The sequence below is a fragment of the Monodelphis domestica genome, chromosome 7 (assembly GCF_027887165.1).
Source record: "Monodelphis domestica isolate mMonDom1 chromosome 7, mMonDom1.pri, whole genome shotgun sequence".
In the NCBI taxonomy this organism is placed as follows: Eukaryota; Metazoa; Chordata; class Mammalia; order Didelphimorphia; family Didelphidae; genus Monodelphis; species Monodelphis domestica.
Window position 1 is genome coordinate 166353406 of NC_077233.1, and position 15108 is coordinate 166368513.

General features: G+C 37.6%; 1 protein-coding gene and 1 long non-coding RNA gene across 2 annotated transcripts in view; one reads left to right on the top strand and one right to left on the bottom strand.

The window, feature by feature from the left end:
• LOC103095341 (uncharacterized) overlaps window positions 1-15108 on the top strand; it is a 191908-nt gene that overhangs the window by 132811 nt on the left and 43989 nt on the right. The window lies entirely within an intron of this gene.
• The window catches only part of SLC28A3 (solute carrier family 28 member 3), a 138499-nt gene continuing 130258 nt past the window's right edge, over window positions 6868-15108 (bottom strand). The window contains exon 19 of the mRNA XM_007498894.3: window positions 6868-14507. Coding sequence (XP_007498956.2) covers window positions 14390-14507 — 118 coding nt within the window. The 3' untranslated portion in view covers window positions 6868-14389. The remainder of the gene's footprint in view (window positions 14508-15108) is intronic.

Below are 15108 nucleotides of genomic sequence, written 5' to 3' on the forward strand. Positions count from 1 at the left end.
AGAGAAGATGGAGAGGGGATAGGATAGGTGTGTTCTAGTGCCCAAAGAGCTGTCATAGAGATGGAAAAAAATGTATTTGCTCAATTTGACTCCAGAATGAAGACTGAAATAGCAAAAAGGTAGATTTCAGCTTGATATGGTGAAAAATGTCCTCACAATCAGAAGGAGCTAGAAGGGGCAAAGGGAACTTCCTCACTTCTGTCCTTCAAGAAAGCACTGGATAACCAGTGCCAGGTGATTACTATTCAGGTATTAGTTGAATTAATTGACCTCCGAGTTGCCTTCCATTTTTTGAATCAAGGTTAATCACTCATGTTGCAAATCATTGTGAATAAAAGAAGGAATCTCAACATTTAGTAATTATGATGACTTAAGCTTAGCTCCAGAGATCTGAGAAGGAGTAACTCCCTCCCTTCTTTGCAGGAGGGTTGGGAGAGTGGGGACTATGGATATGGAATATTGAATATGTTTTGTTTGATTTGTCAATCATGTCTGACTTTTCATGACCCCATTTGGGGTTTTCTTGGCAAATATACTAGAGTGGTTGGCCATTTCCTCTTCCAGTTCATCTTACAGATGAGGAATATACTCTCATGCATTGTTAAAATGCTGAACAGATTTGTCTTTTTTATCTTTATTTTGAGGTATGTCTTTGTAGGTGAGAGAGAGACCTATTCAGAAATGATTGTGATATAAAAACAAACGATATCAATAAAACAAGATTAAAAGCCAAAAGAAAACCAGTGCAACATTTCTTGTTCCAACTCCATTATGCATTTTTGGAAATGTCTTTTAAAGTTCTAATGATACCATCAAAGATTTAGGCAGCTTGGTGGTAGAGTAGCTAGGGTCCTGGGCTTGGGTTAAGGAAGGACTGAATTCAAACCCTGTCTCAGATACTAGCTAGCTAACTGCCACTAGGGAAATCAATGTGCCTCAATTTCCCAATTTGTAAAATTGTGTTAATAGTATCTATTTCTCAAGATTGTCATGAGCATAAAATGAGATACTTTGGAAACATTTTGTAAGTCTTGAAGCATATATACTCACGCGCACACGCGCGCGCGCGCGCGCGCGCGCACACACACACACACACAAATTCTAACTGTTGTTGTTTTTGTTACTATTATTAAAGACATGTAAGAATAAGAAACACAATGGTTCTTTCCAGCATCAGAATCACCTTTTCCAGATAGGAAATCATTGTCATTCATTTTTATATCTAGCCATAGGAACTGACCCAATAACATGTTGAAAATCTGAGGGCATGAAAACCAAATCAGAGAATCACATCTTTGGAGGACAGAATCATCCTTTAGGTCCTGGACAATTACACCAGTGAAACAAGTTAATCCTGTTCATACATCTCAGAAGTAGAACAATATCCCTGGTGGTATCTTCAGTTTCATTCAACATTTAAAAAGCATCTATTTTGTTGAGGGCATACCATATCTTTCTGAACTTTCTCAAAGTGCCATGCATTTAAAAAAAGCATCTTATCCAAAAATTGTACACTGCTTACAGGTAAATAAGAACCCTGTAGAAGACATTATCTAGGACTAAAATATTGTTTATTTTCTACCCTTGAGTTGTCAAAGCATCTAGGGAGTAAAGGCTTAAGGTGTGTCCTTTTCCCAATCTCCACTATTTTTTAAAGGAATAAAACTGAGTTAAAATGAATATTGAGGGCCACTTTGAAAGGGAAAAGGGCAGTCTGGTGGACAGGACTATATGGAGGCAGCAGGGTCAGTCACATATACTTTTGGTAGTGTATAAGGATCTCATATGGATGTCAATCTCAGGTCTTTTTTTTTTTTTTAACTACCTCTTTTCCTCTACCAGTTGTCCACTCTAAGTCCTGATCAATCTAGAGTGGGGGGACTCCAGGTGATTTCCTTCCTTTTCAGCCTTTATCCCCAACCCCATCCTTTGCATTTCTTTACCTAAATTGTGGCAAGGGAGAGATAGAAGAAGGGGTAAGAGAGAGAAAGTGAACTGTTAATTGAAAAGAACTTAATGAATAAATATTTTTAAAAATCAACCTAATTCTTCCCTCTCCCCACAAAGTTATGGCAAGTATTATTATCTATGTACCCAGGCAAAGATGAAGTTTCTTGTAAGAATAGCTTTATATAAAAACAACACAAAACCAAATCCCTTAAAAAACAACCCGTTTTATCTTATTTGTTTTCCTTTGTCCTTCAAATCATCCACATATATCATACATACACAATACTCTTACATTGAAGAATTTCAAAGACTTTTTGATAGGAGTGAGAGCCCTGTGTAAGTAGTTACACAGTGCTGGTTCTGGGGAGTCTACCAGATTTCTCAGAATTATATTTTTGTATTATTACCATGATAATAATAATTAACTTTTTTTGTTATCATTTTGAATCCCTGGGCTATTTCCAAAAGGTTACAATATTAGATTTGTAGTCAGAAAAGCCCGAGCTCAAGGCTTTCCTCTGATTAGCTGTGTGATGCCACTTGTCATTTAATCCCCTGAGCCTCAGTTTCCTTATGTGTAAAAAAGGGATATTGATTATCCTTTACTCATCTAATATCTATTGGTCTTACCTCACAGGATGTTTTGAGGTAAAAATGAGCTCATACACATAAAGTGCTTTGCAAATTTTTTAGTCTAATATAAATGGCAATTATCATTGTTACAGTTATTATTTTAGGCTAATTGAAATTGACTGAATTCTCTAATCTTATCTATTTTGTTTTAGGATTTTAAATTCGTGTCAGAATAGAGAGGAGTAATTTTCTACTTTAATGTCACACAGTAATAGATTTGGTGGAAAATTTCCTGTGAAAAAAGGTGTGAAAAATATTTTTAAAAGTGAGGTCTTTGCATATTAATCTCTATTTTTCTGGGTGCCAAAAATGCTGTTTGTGAGCTCTCACCCTTTCCCCTCTTACAACATTTCTTTCGCAAAATATGCCCTAAGACCGGAAGTATACAATTGAAGTAAACCTACATTTTAATGACTTGATAAAGGGCTATTAGAACTCCCTGACATTTCTGGTCACCTGGCATTGAAATAACCAATGAATATAGAGAAAGCATCCTTGGTTCTGTCCTCACCATGGCAACCAGAGCATAGTGATCAGCATCTTTTAGTTCATAGGCTGGTGACTATATTGTGAGTCACCTGTGCCATAGCAACAGGAAAATATCCTAGTCTGCTTTGAGTTTCCAAATGCATTGGAAACAGCCAGCTTAATACTCGATTCTGACTCTTATTGCTTTACCATTTGTTGAGTGCTAATTTGATTGGACTCTGGGAATCGGCTAGTTAGTGGAGAGAAAGAGGGGAGCTTGGTGAGACTTTAGGAGTATGGGTAGCAGATTCGTGTAAATTGGAGCTGTCAGTTGAGCCAGCAGGATATAAGAAATATGGATTTGTCAGGGGAGGAAGTGAATTACAACCACAGAGACAGCTTGATAAATAGACCACGCAGTGGCTTTGCAAGGTCTTCACCCATCTCAATATAACAGGACTTGGAGAAATAAAATTTCCTTCTGGCAGTGGTTCTTGCAGTAAAGGAAAAACTGGGACTGTGTGGTGATGGGTGATGAGAGTTCTAATAGTGTTTCATCATACCATTAAAATGTTACAGAAAAGAATTATTTCATTTTTTTCTAACACTCGTTGCCAGCGTTGACCTTTCTTTCTGCCATCTAGCACCTTCATATGTATATTGGTGTGCTTTTATGAAAGGCAACAACAATACTAGCTAACATTTATATAGTACTTTGATTATAAACCTTTTACCTTCCATCAGAGAATCAATATTTTTTTTTCTCCCAAGGCAGAAAAGTGGTAAGGGCTAGGCAATTGGAGTTAAGTGACTTGCTCAAGGTCACACAGTTAGAAAGTATTTGAGGTCAAATTTGAACCCAAGACCTTCCATTTCCAGACCTGATTCTCTATTCACTGAGTCACCTAGCTGCCCCCTAGTTCTTTACATTTTACAAAACATTTTACATATGCTATCTCATTTTGATCCTCCCAAAAGCAATCTAAGTGTCATCCTTACCGATTTAATCTCTCACTTCCTCTCCCCCCTAGCCAATTTGTTGCCAAGTCCTTTAAGGCATACACTTTCTTAATTCCTCTAATACTGCTCCTACTTTGGCAAAAACCTTCATCACTTCACTCCTATACTATTAAAATAGTGCTGGCTTTGATTTCTTCCTCTGAAAACTGCCAGTTCATGTCCTTTGGCTCTTGATTTCCTAGTACTTTATCTGGAACCACGATAGAGAACCGTTAAAGATCTACTGTTCTGTGAAGGGGGTGATCTTTGAGGGTGATTATGATCTTTGAGAAAACTGAGGCCGAGGGAGGTCCAGTGAATTGTCCTGAACCACAAAACTAATTAATATTTGAGGCAGGATTCAAATTCAGATCCACCTCCAACTCCATCACTTTATATGCCACACAACATAGCTGCTTCAACAATAATGCATATTTTAAGACAAGGTTAATAGGAATTTCAGCCACAATTGTTTCCCTAGTGCCCATATGACTACTCTTGTAAAAACCTGAAATTCCTACCAGACCAAATAATGATCAAGAAATCTAATTAACAATTATAGTAACTACTTTCAGCTCAGTTTATCCAGCCCTAATCTCTCTCCTGACCTCCAGTCTTTTATCCCCAGCTTCCTATTGGATATCTCAAACTAGATGTCCCTGACAGGCAGATGGCAAAGTTGATTGAGCATGGAATAGAGTCAAGAAGGCATGACTTCAAATCCTGTCATCTCTCCAGTCTGGCAACCCAAGCATCATCCTTAATAATTCATTCTTTCTCCCTTCTCTTTCCTCATAGCCAATCTATTGTCAAGTCTTTTAAAGCATACACTCTCTTAACCCCTCTGATACCTAGAATGGTTAGACCATTCACATATCAATCAATAGTGCTTTAGTATACCCATTTTTCCATATCCCCTTGGCACAGACCCTTTAGACCTCTGTTGGAAAGCTTATGACACATATGCTGGAGAGGGCTGCTCTCTTCCCCCTCTCCACTATGCCTGAGGTGCCCAGCAGCCCAATGGGAATGCTTCTTCCCTCCCCTGTCTGGGGTAAGGGGGTGGTTCACATGCAGTGTAAGGATGCAGTTTGGGTACTTGGTCTCTAAAAGGTTTGCCATCACTGACCTAGACTATTAAAATAGTCTTTTGGTAGGTTTTTCTGCTTCAAGTCTCTCTCTAGTCTAGGTCATCCTCTACTCAGCTACCAAAATGGTCTTCCTTCCTGCCTGCCTCATTATTTGGGCATAATTCTAAATTGTTTAGACCATTTCACAGATCAATCAATAGTGCTTTAATATACCTATTTTTTCACATACCCTCCACCAGTTGTCATGTTCCTTATCTGAAATATTAGTCAATCTGATGAGTATGAGTTGTTACCTCAGAGCTGTTTTAATCTGCATTTCTTCAATTAATGATGATTTAGAGCATTTTATCATATGACTATTGATGGCTTTGATTTCTTCCTCTGAAAAATGCCAGTTCATATCCTTTACCTCTGGATTTTCTAATTCTCTGGCTGGAACCATCATAGATAATCTTTGAAGTTTAGTTTTCTGAACCTCAAAGATCCAGGAGGGTCCTAATGAAGAGATATTTTCATCAATGTTTAACAACTGGCTCTCCAAAAATCCACAACAAACTTTTAAGTTTAATTTGAATTGACAGTATTTTATCTAACACTAGAAAATCAATTGAGAAATAGATCTTTAAAAAATAAATCTGTCTCATTTCTCCATAGAGATGATTCTGTATAAAATATATAAATCTATAGATTTGAGAAATGAGACCTTTATCAGAGAAACTATGCCCCCCACTAGTTTCATGCTTTTTTTTCCTAGTTATGCTTGCATTAGTTTTATTTGTGCAAAGTTTTAATTTTACATAATCAAAAGTATCCATTTTACCTCCCATGAATTTCACTATCTCATTTGGTCATGAACTCTTCCCTTATCTATAGACCTGATGGGTAATTTCTTTTATCCTTCCCTAGTTTATTTGATATCACCCTTTATGTCTAAACCATGAATCTATTTTGAGTTTTATCTTGGCACAAAGCTTGAACTGTTGGTCTATGCCTAGTTTCTGCCAGATTGCTTTCCAGTTTTCCTAGCGAGTTCTTGCTGCAATACTTAGGATCTTTGACTCTATGCATTTATTCCCTCCCTCCCTCCTTTCCCACCTTCCCTTCCCTCCCTCCCTCCTTCCCTTCCCTCTCTCCCTCCTTCCCTTCCCTCCCTCCCTCCTTCCCTTCCCTCTCTCCCTCCTTCCCTTCCCACCCTCCCTCCTTCCTTTCCCTCCCTCACTCCTCCTTCCTTCCTTCCTTCCTTCTTCCTTCCTTCCTTCCTTCCTTCCTTCCTTCCTTCCTTCCTTCCTTCCTTCCTTCCTTCCTTCCTTCCTTCCTTCCTTCCTTCCTTCCTTCCTTCCTTCCTTCCTTCCTTCCTTCCTTCCTTCCTTCCTTCCTTCCTTCCTTCCTCCCTCCCTCCCCTCTCTCCCCCCTTCCTTCCTTCCTTCCTTCCTTCCTTCCTTCCTTCCTTCCTTCCTTCCTTCCTTCCTTCCTTCCTTCCTTCCTTCCTTCCTTCCTTCCTTCCTTCCTTCCTTCCTTCCTTCCTTCCTTCCTTCCTTCCTTCCTTCCTTCCTTCCTTCCTTCCTTCCTTCCTTCCCAAACAGAGTCAAACCCCCAACCCAAAACATAGCTAAGGGTGGACCATGGCCTGGCACAAGGTTCAATGCAGAAACTAAAGGTGGGCTTATGGTGTAAATAAAAAAAAAGTCAAAACAAAACAAAAAGCAAAACAAACAACAAAAAACTATCAACTAGTATAAACACTTTATTATAGCTGTAAAGTAGTTCCAAGAGGAGAACAAGCTGAGATTCAAAGGGAAAAAATAGTTTTATGACCTGACAAAATATCTGAATTCAGGCACTAGTGTGATGGAATCATGATATTTTGTGACATCCCATCCCCTTGGAATGACACCTGCCTTGCTTTAGTCATTATTGGTTCTGAAGTTGAACAGTAGTACTCTATTTCTCACAATGTTCTATTTATGATATCAGTCTTCAGGTCCCCTCCACTCTTTTATTCAATGTTTCTTATCCTTTCAGCACCCAAATTCTTTCATTCCCAGGCTATCTAAGGCTCTACTTGAGTGGAAATTCCCATTCCTTTTTCTCCTGGGGCCAAAACAAACTTTATCTTTGCTGTCCCTTATATGTAGGGAAGGCTTAGGCAATAATGGATAATAATAGGTTAATTAGATAAGAATCTCTTGGATTGCCAGATAACAAAATATCTTAAGCAAATAAATGTGTATATCTTTTAGTACAAGTTGGTTGGGAGATTTGGGTTCAAACTTTGGCTTTGCTGCTTACTATTTATGTGACATTGGGCAGTCACAACTTCTCTAGACCTCAATTTCCTCATTTGTAAAATGAGAATAGACTAGATGATTAGAGGATCTAATTAGATCCTTTCAACTCAAAATCTGTGCATGACTTTCCCTTTTCCTCTGTGTAACTTTGGATATTTTACTTGCTTAGCATTAATTGTGATACCATAAAATGCTAATCTAAACCCATTTTCTATAAAAGTTAAAGTTTTCCCGGACATTCTTATTGAATATGATGTTCTTTATCAGTAGTTAGTATTCTTTGGTTTATTCAGTACCAGACTATTGTAGAGTCCCTTCTAAGTTCTGCTTATATTCTAATCACTTTTCCCTTGAAGAGAATCTTAGGCAATAGGTGGAATGCTAAAATGGAAAGAATGCTGAATCTAGAGCCATACAACATGTGTTCCGTTTTTTGCTTGATTACCTAATACCTGACCACAGTCAAGTAATTTTCTCTCTTTGGCCTCAGATTTCACATTTGTAAAATGAGGGAGTTGGAATCAATGACCACTTAAGGTCTCCAGATCTGTATTTATGACCTCATGATCCTAGGAAAAGCAGGTTGAATATGGCGACCCAATAAGTGTCCCATTGTGAACCAAGAATAAGGGTGTCCCTAGACTAAGAAAAGATGTACAGGATCCAAGGTATACTCTTAGCACTCTTGCTATTATTCATAAAGAAATGGGGTCAAATACAAACTTGGAAACCAGGAGAATTATTTCTTTTTCACTCTATCATCTGAACCCACTGAATAGATTTTAAATGGAATTTTGGTTGACTTCTTTCTGGATATTTCCATAGCTTTTTAAAAAGAATTTTCCAGTCCCATGGATCCTTTTGGATGTGGCAGCGAGAACATCATCCTCTCTTTGGGATATCACAGTCTGTTGCCATAGAAACAATAATAAAACCACAGACTGCAGCAGTAGAACTTTTCCTAAGGTCTAGAGAATGCTTTTCTGCCTTCTCTTGTGCAGCTTGATGCCAGAAACAGTGGAGAAATTGGCACTCTGGAATGGATGCTCACTAGGGCAGGATTTTGATTACTAGAGGGTCAAACAATTCCTTATTGCCTCAAGACTCAATGCTCTGGGTGAATCACAGATGACTTCTCCAGAAATCAAACTCGCCTATTTAACAAATATCCCCAGTAAATGGAATTATTTATTAAAACTTTAATTTAACCAAATTATCAATCAAATAAAACTGACTGACAAAGAATTTAAGTTGACACAACTGATTCAGTTAGATGATTGTTAATTACTTTGCTTAAGAATTATGTTTTTAAAATTAATGCTGAGAAAACTATAGGTCCCCACCCCCATTTGCATGCACCCTTGAGAGGACAATTGTTTATGTGACTTTTGTATTTGAGGCTGAGCAATTTTATCAAGACCAAATAGGATTTTGTTATTGGGGATGCCAATTAATTTTTAAAAACACCAGTAAACTCATGTTTCCTTAGTTTTTCTTGTGCTGTAATTGGTCTGCAACCTGGAGCCCCAAACTTCAGAAGTTACCTTCATGGCCAATAAATAAGTATAAATTTTAAAGGAAAAAGAGACAAGAGGGAGATTAGCCAGATTAAGCAAAATAATGTCAGTTCCATTATGAATTTCCCAAATTTACATGTTCTTAAGGGCACAAAGACCTGATGGCATAAAAATGAGAATGCTTCACAGATTTTGAAATTAATCATTTCCTATTTATATCAGAGGTGCTGAAGTTTGACAGATAGAGGAAAGAAACCTTCCTAGCTATTAGAAGTATTTATTAAAAATGTGGTAAAAGTAGAAATTCCACATATAAGCTGAGACAATCTCATCACCAAAAGCTTTTTTTTTTTTTTCATTGTGCATTGTGCTGGTTTGGCATAGCTTCAGAAAAGCAAAGTGAATGAAGAAATTCATTGCAGTAATTTAGTTTAAAATATATATTTAGGCAGTGGGTGGGGTGCTAAAGTAGAAAAAAATGTTAGATTTGGAGCCAGGCAGCATTGTTTCAATTTCCATCCTGGCTTTCTAGTTTGTCAAGTTATAGGTGACCACCTTTTTACTACAGACTTAGAGTCAATTTGCTCATTCAAGTCACATATAGCAATAATTTTTCAATGTTCATTTTAAGACTAAATTTTTGAGCAGTGGGCTTAATATTGATTTGCCTCAACTTTTATGCAAAATCTGGCTATTTTCCTTGAATCCAAAACCACTGAGAAGATATCACCGCATCTCGAATGCAGGAAAGGTTAGTGATTCTGCTGATAAAAAAATGAATTGTTCTTTGGGGCACCTAACATATCTTTTCCACTGAGCACCTGCCTGAGAGAAAAGAGACTTAAATTATGACTGGAGAGCATGAAATTAGATGCAAGAATTAATAGTTGATTGCTTAGGAAGGTTGTGGAATACATTATCCTTATGCTTTATAATATGTTTTAGATGATCTTGATATACTGCTCTCTTGGTGGTAGGGAAGTCAGTGTCAAAAAGCAGGGAAGGCAGTCTCTAGAAGACTATGGAAGGTTGTCACAAATTATTTGATGATCACTACAGAATGTTTGATGGGCATATGTCTCCAGGTAGGTGCTGATTCTTAATGTTAAGCTTTTTTTTTTATTATTATTAATCTACCATTTGAAAGATGAAGGAGTAGGTTCCCATTTGATTAGCAGTATACTAAGATGACCATAGAGGATTATAGGGTCAGCTAATTTTCTTCTCTATCAGACAACATCCCTAATGTCTAATTTGGAGCAGAGACTGTTTCCCCCTATTTATAGTTTCTGGCTAGTTGAACAGTGAGCACTTAAAAAAATGCTTGATTTGATTAAATTTGGATATGGTGGAGCCTTTGTCAAAATTTCTTCAAATCTGACCTCGCTCTCATTAAACTAACCCTCTCAAAGTACATTTTATTCTGTTGGTAGATCAGTAACTTCAGTGGGGTCATGTTGGATTTGGATAGGTCACTTGCCCTGTCTGAACTTCAGGTTCCACATTTGTAAATGACCCTGGTGGTCATGAAATTCAAACAAGATAATGTATGTAAAACACTTTGTAAATGTCAACTATTACCTTTTTATAGGATTTCCTAAAAGTTCTAGAGCTTGTAAAGCAATTATTAATAGTTGAAAACTATTACTAAGACTTTTGGGACATCTTTTATACCAAAAAAAAAATTCTATTAAAAGCTTCTGGTCTTTTAAAAACTATATTTCATTCTACAAGCATTTATTAGAGCACTTACTCTGAAAGACACATGGCTAGATCCTAGAGATACAAAGGCAAAAATCAGTCCTTGACCTCAAGGAGCTCAAGTTATGGCTCCATTTTCCTTCTTGTTGGAATTTAAATTTTCTCATTAGGCTAAATATTGTTAACAAGTTGTTTTCCCTCGGTAACCATATGGTTCAACTCTGTTAAACATTAAGGAATGTTCTTCTCGCCTATCTAAAATGTGAATGAGAATTTTTTTTTTCATCTCAAATGTGTATGGAAGTGAGTCAGTTCCTCTTAGTACACTCCGTTCTTTCGGCCAGTTGGTACCTTTCCTTTAAGATTTTCTAATTTTTGAAATGTTCTATAATTAGAAAACAATGTGGCCTCAGCTGCTTCCTCATACCTAGTTTGTGTCCTAAGTACTTCAGTGACCTCCCATGTTCATTAAATTGCTATCAAGAATAAAGAACATTGGCATTTAACTGAAATAAAAGGCAATTAGGTAGAAGCATTTGTAGAAGATTGTGTGTTCGTCATCTCTGTTACTATGAAGTCCTTGTTATCTTGTTGGTGACATTAACACTGTAGACGGTTTTAGAGTCTTATGACTTAATTCCCTCTGGGGAGTCTCAACAGAAGACCATGCCAAAATAAAACAAGAAACAACAATGACAACCGTAACATGATGGAGGGGCAAGACAAAGATTTGGACTTTTTTGTCCCTGAAATATACCCTTCTATGGGTCCCAAAGATTAGTTTCTTTAAGGAAAAAACAAAACAAAACAACTCAGTTGATCTTGACCAAGTTCAGAAGGATTGAGAACCAATGGAGGGCATTGCTTACTTGCATTAAATTCACTTATATTACTGGATTCCAGTAGCATAGTGTAGTCTATACAAAATTTACTTGGAAGCCAAAAGACCTGGATTCAAGTCCTACCTTTAATACATGACTGTATGACCCTGGGGAAGTCTTTTATCTTTCAATGCTCTGGAAAATTCTCTAAGATTCTTAAATTGCAGAGCAAGTGCTAACCTACACTGGTAGGGGGAATTTTCTTACCTAGGGATTTCCTATGCCACTGAATTTCAATCAGCATATTTTTTCCATTGTAACATCACTTACTGGGGGGATTGTACAGCATTATCATTAGAGACCTGGGCTCAGATCTCTCCTCTGGAACTTGAAGAATATTAAACTATGGGCAGGTCACTTTATACCATTAAGCCTCAATTTCTTTATTTGAAAAATGAGATAATCAAATGAGGTCATATTTGTAAAGGACTTAGCACAATGCCTGGTACATAGTAGGTGTTTAATAATTGCTTATTCTCCCCCTTCTTTCACTTTAATTTGTAAAAAAAACAAAAGGTTAATGCTACCTGTAGGACCTGACAGGGTTGTTGTGAGTTTCAGATGCCATTATTCATGGAAATCCTTTGAGAATGGCAGAATAGATAAGAGAGCTCCTCTTGGAGTTGGGAACCCCAGCTTGGGCTGAAGTCCTTCCTCTGACACCTTAGGTGTGTGTGAACCTGAGTCATTAAACCTTGAGGGTGTCCAAGGCAATTCTAAGACTCTAAAATCAGGTGTAATTCCACATGACAGACGGTGTTTCTTCCCTGGGAGTTTTCTTGTGTCAATGAAATCACAGATTACAGTAAAAATTTTTTTTTAAAGTCATTATTTTTTTGTTATCACTATTAAAATTTAAGTCAATGGAAAAACCACATTCATTCAATAGAAATTTTATATTGCAGTAAACTTTGTTGGAACTGTGAACATTTAAGTGATCACTGAATGTGAGATCCTCTGAGGATTCTGGGTTTTAAGGACTTCCTCCTGTTTTACCTGTGTGACTCAGAGGAAACCTCCTATAATCCACTCAAGACACGCAAATGTTGTTTTTTTCAGACAGGTTCACCTAGGAGATCTTAGGACACAAGGCCCTTGTATTCTGGAATTGAGAGGACCCTGGACCACAGCCCCTGTGCGTGACCTCCCTCATGATGTTTATTGGCCTTGCAAAGGAAGCTGCCACCAGGAGGGACAATAGGGCAAGGCAGAAAGTAGTTCACCTAAAGTGCATTCATATATAGCTTTTTTGGGGGGAGTAGATGGAGAGGGGAAGAAAAAAAGCAATGATTCCACCATCTGATGGCTTCTAATGTTAATGAACTCTTCTAATTCACTCCAGCTAAAGGACTTTCAGCATCTTCTAAATTTTGACAGTCTAGGGCAAAGCCCAGTCCCTTTGTCTTAGATATAGCTTTAGTAACCAGGAATGACTGAGAAAGGATTTAGTTTGGCCAACTTTTGGTCTAAGGCCATCACAAAGAACAATTAACTCTGTTGATGGTGCTTGTTGGTCATTGGTGTGTTTGACTCTCTCATTGGAACACAGTTATATAAAATATAGGGACTCACCTAAAGGGAAAGTACATTACAGAAATACTAGCAAAACCCATTTAAATATTATATATATATATACATATATATATATATATATTTTAGTTTGTGCACAAAGTTGTTCAATTTCACAAATCTTTGAGGGGTTAAAAGGAAACTGAATTTTTAAATTTTCCAACCCTATCAAGTCTCTACACACTCTTAGGATTCAAGGTAATCTGGCTTCAAGGTCTAGAAGACAACTGATAATAGTGGAAATGATGCATAGGGAACCGTGATGGATTGTTATTGTTCCACTGTATCCTGCTCTGGCTGGGATGATTTTCAAACTGATGTTCCTATGTTTTCCCCATGAATTTCTATTAGTGAGTAACAATAAATATTACGAAAGCTGGTCTACAAAGTAATCATGTCCTGTTGTCTAAGAAACTCAGCAATTCTACCTATTAGTCATCAGGATGGCCACAAAGTTCTGTGAGGTAGACTGGAACCAGTAATTTTCCCTTTTTGCAGCTGGCAAAGCCGAGGTACAGAGGCCTTACCCACTTTTCCAGGATATCATAACTCAAAGGAGGTTTTATTTCAAAACCAAAGGTAAGGAATAATGAGTGTGGACTTCACCATGGCAACCATGGCAGCAGATCTTTCTCTTGGTTTTTGTTTTTCAAATTGTGCCTCTTCAGAATCAGAGGGTGAAATGGACATTTTCCTCTTATTTCTAGGTAACATTTCCCACCTCCTTGGAGACGGGAGAGATACTGCTTCTCTCTGAAAGAGCCAGAGTTGTCTGGCTTTCATATTGACATTTGCATTGGAGTTTTCTAAGGTCTGATTAAATGTTCTCTTTCAAAACTGCTCCAATGAATTCAGGATGGTCTGTAACTGATGCTTGTTCCAGTGGGTCTCTTTGGACCTCCAGTTGAGGATGCCAATTGAGTGACTGGTGAGCAGAGTTCTTTTAGTTGGTGAACTTATTAATACTTGTGTTCAGAAGAAAAGTTCTGGCATACCAAAGCTAATTGACAGCAAGGAGAAGAAAGAGAAGATCCCATTAAGGTATCAGGATAGCCTTGTGTCCTTTTTGGAGATGGATAAGGGACAGGGAGAGTGGATAGATTTTGATGGGTCATACTTATTCTTTTCTCTTTCTTCCAGTTCATGCTGACTCCATAATAGAAAAATTAATTTAGAAATAATAGGCAATATACCTCCAGTAACGAAGTGTAGCCACATAGTTCATTTTCTTATTGTTCCTTTTCAAACTGATTGAAGCCGATGCCAGGGACCATGTGGGGAAGAGGCTAAATTCAGAAGGAGGAAGTAACCCAATCGCAGTTGAATGTAGTTGAATTTAGCATCAGACAGCAGTTATTCAAGGTAGATAAGCTTCTTGGTAAAATGTTACTGTAGTTCTGGGTGACAGTGCTGGTGGAAAGAGGAAACCCCAAACCAAAGTGAGAAAAAGAATTAACTGGATTTTCTAATATGCCAATGAGAGTATTTCTTCTGAAATCAGGACTGTAATTAGTCCTACTGGAACTACTTTAGGATGAGAAATCATAGTAACATGGCTCTTCATTCCAGCCAATGCATCCATGGACAAATGACTTTGTACAGATGTCCTAAAGGATGTTAATTAAACATTTTGGGACCAGGCTTTCCCTCAAAGGAGGGCTCATGTCTCCAAGACCCATTGAATGAAGGATCTAAGGAGCACAAATTTAAATATGCTGGAGATATTAAAGGCCTTTGAGTCTAACCCCTTTCTTTTATAGATGAGAGAGGACACTCAAGGCATAGAACAATCAAATAACTAGCCCAGGATTACCCATGAATGAAGTGGGATTTGGATTCTGGTCATCTTGATTCTAAGTCCAGTGCCTGTTCATTGCCCCATATATTAGTCTGGGGAAAGGAAATGAACATTTTAGAGATGGGGCAGAATATTATTATCAATTTAGTGACTTTCACCAATGTATGGTAGTCTGAAATGAAGACCAGATCTTGACCTCAGTGACAAGGGAAC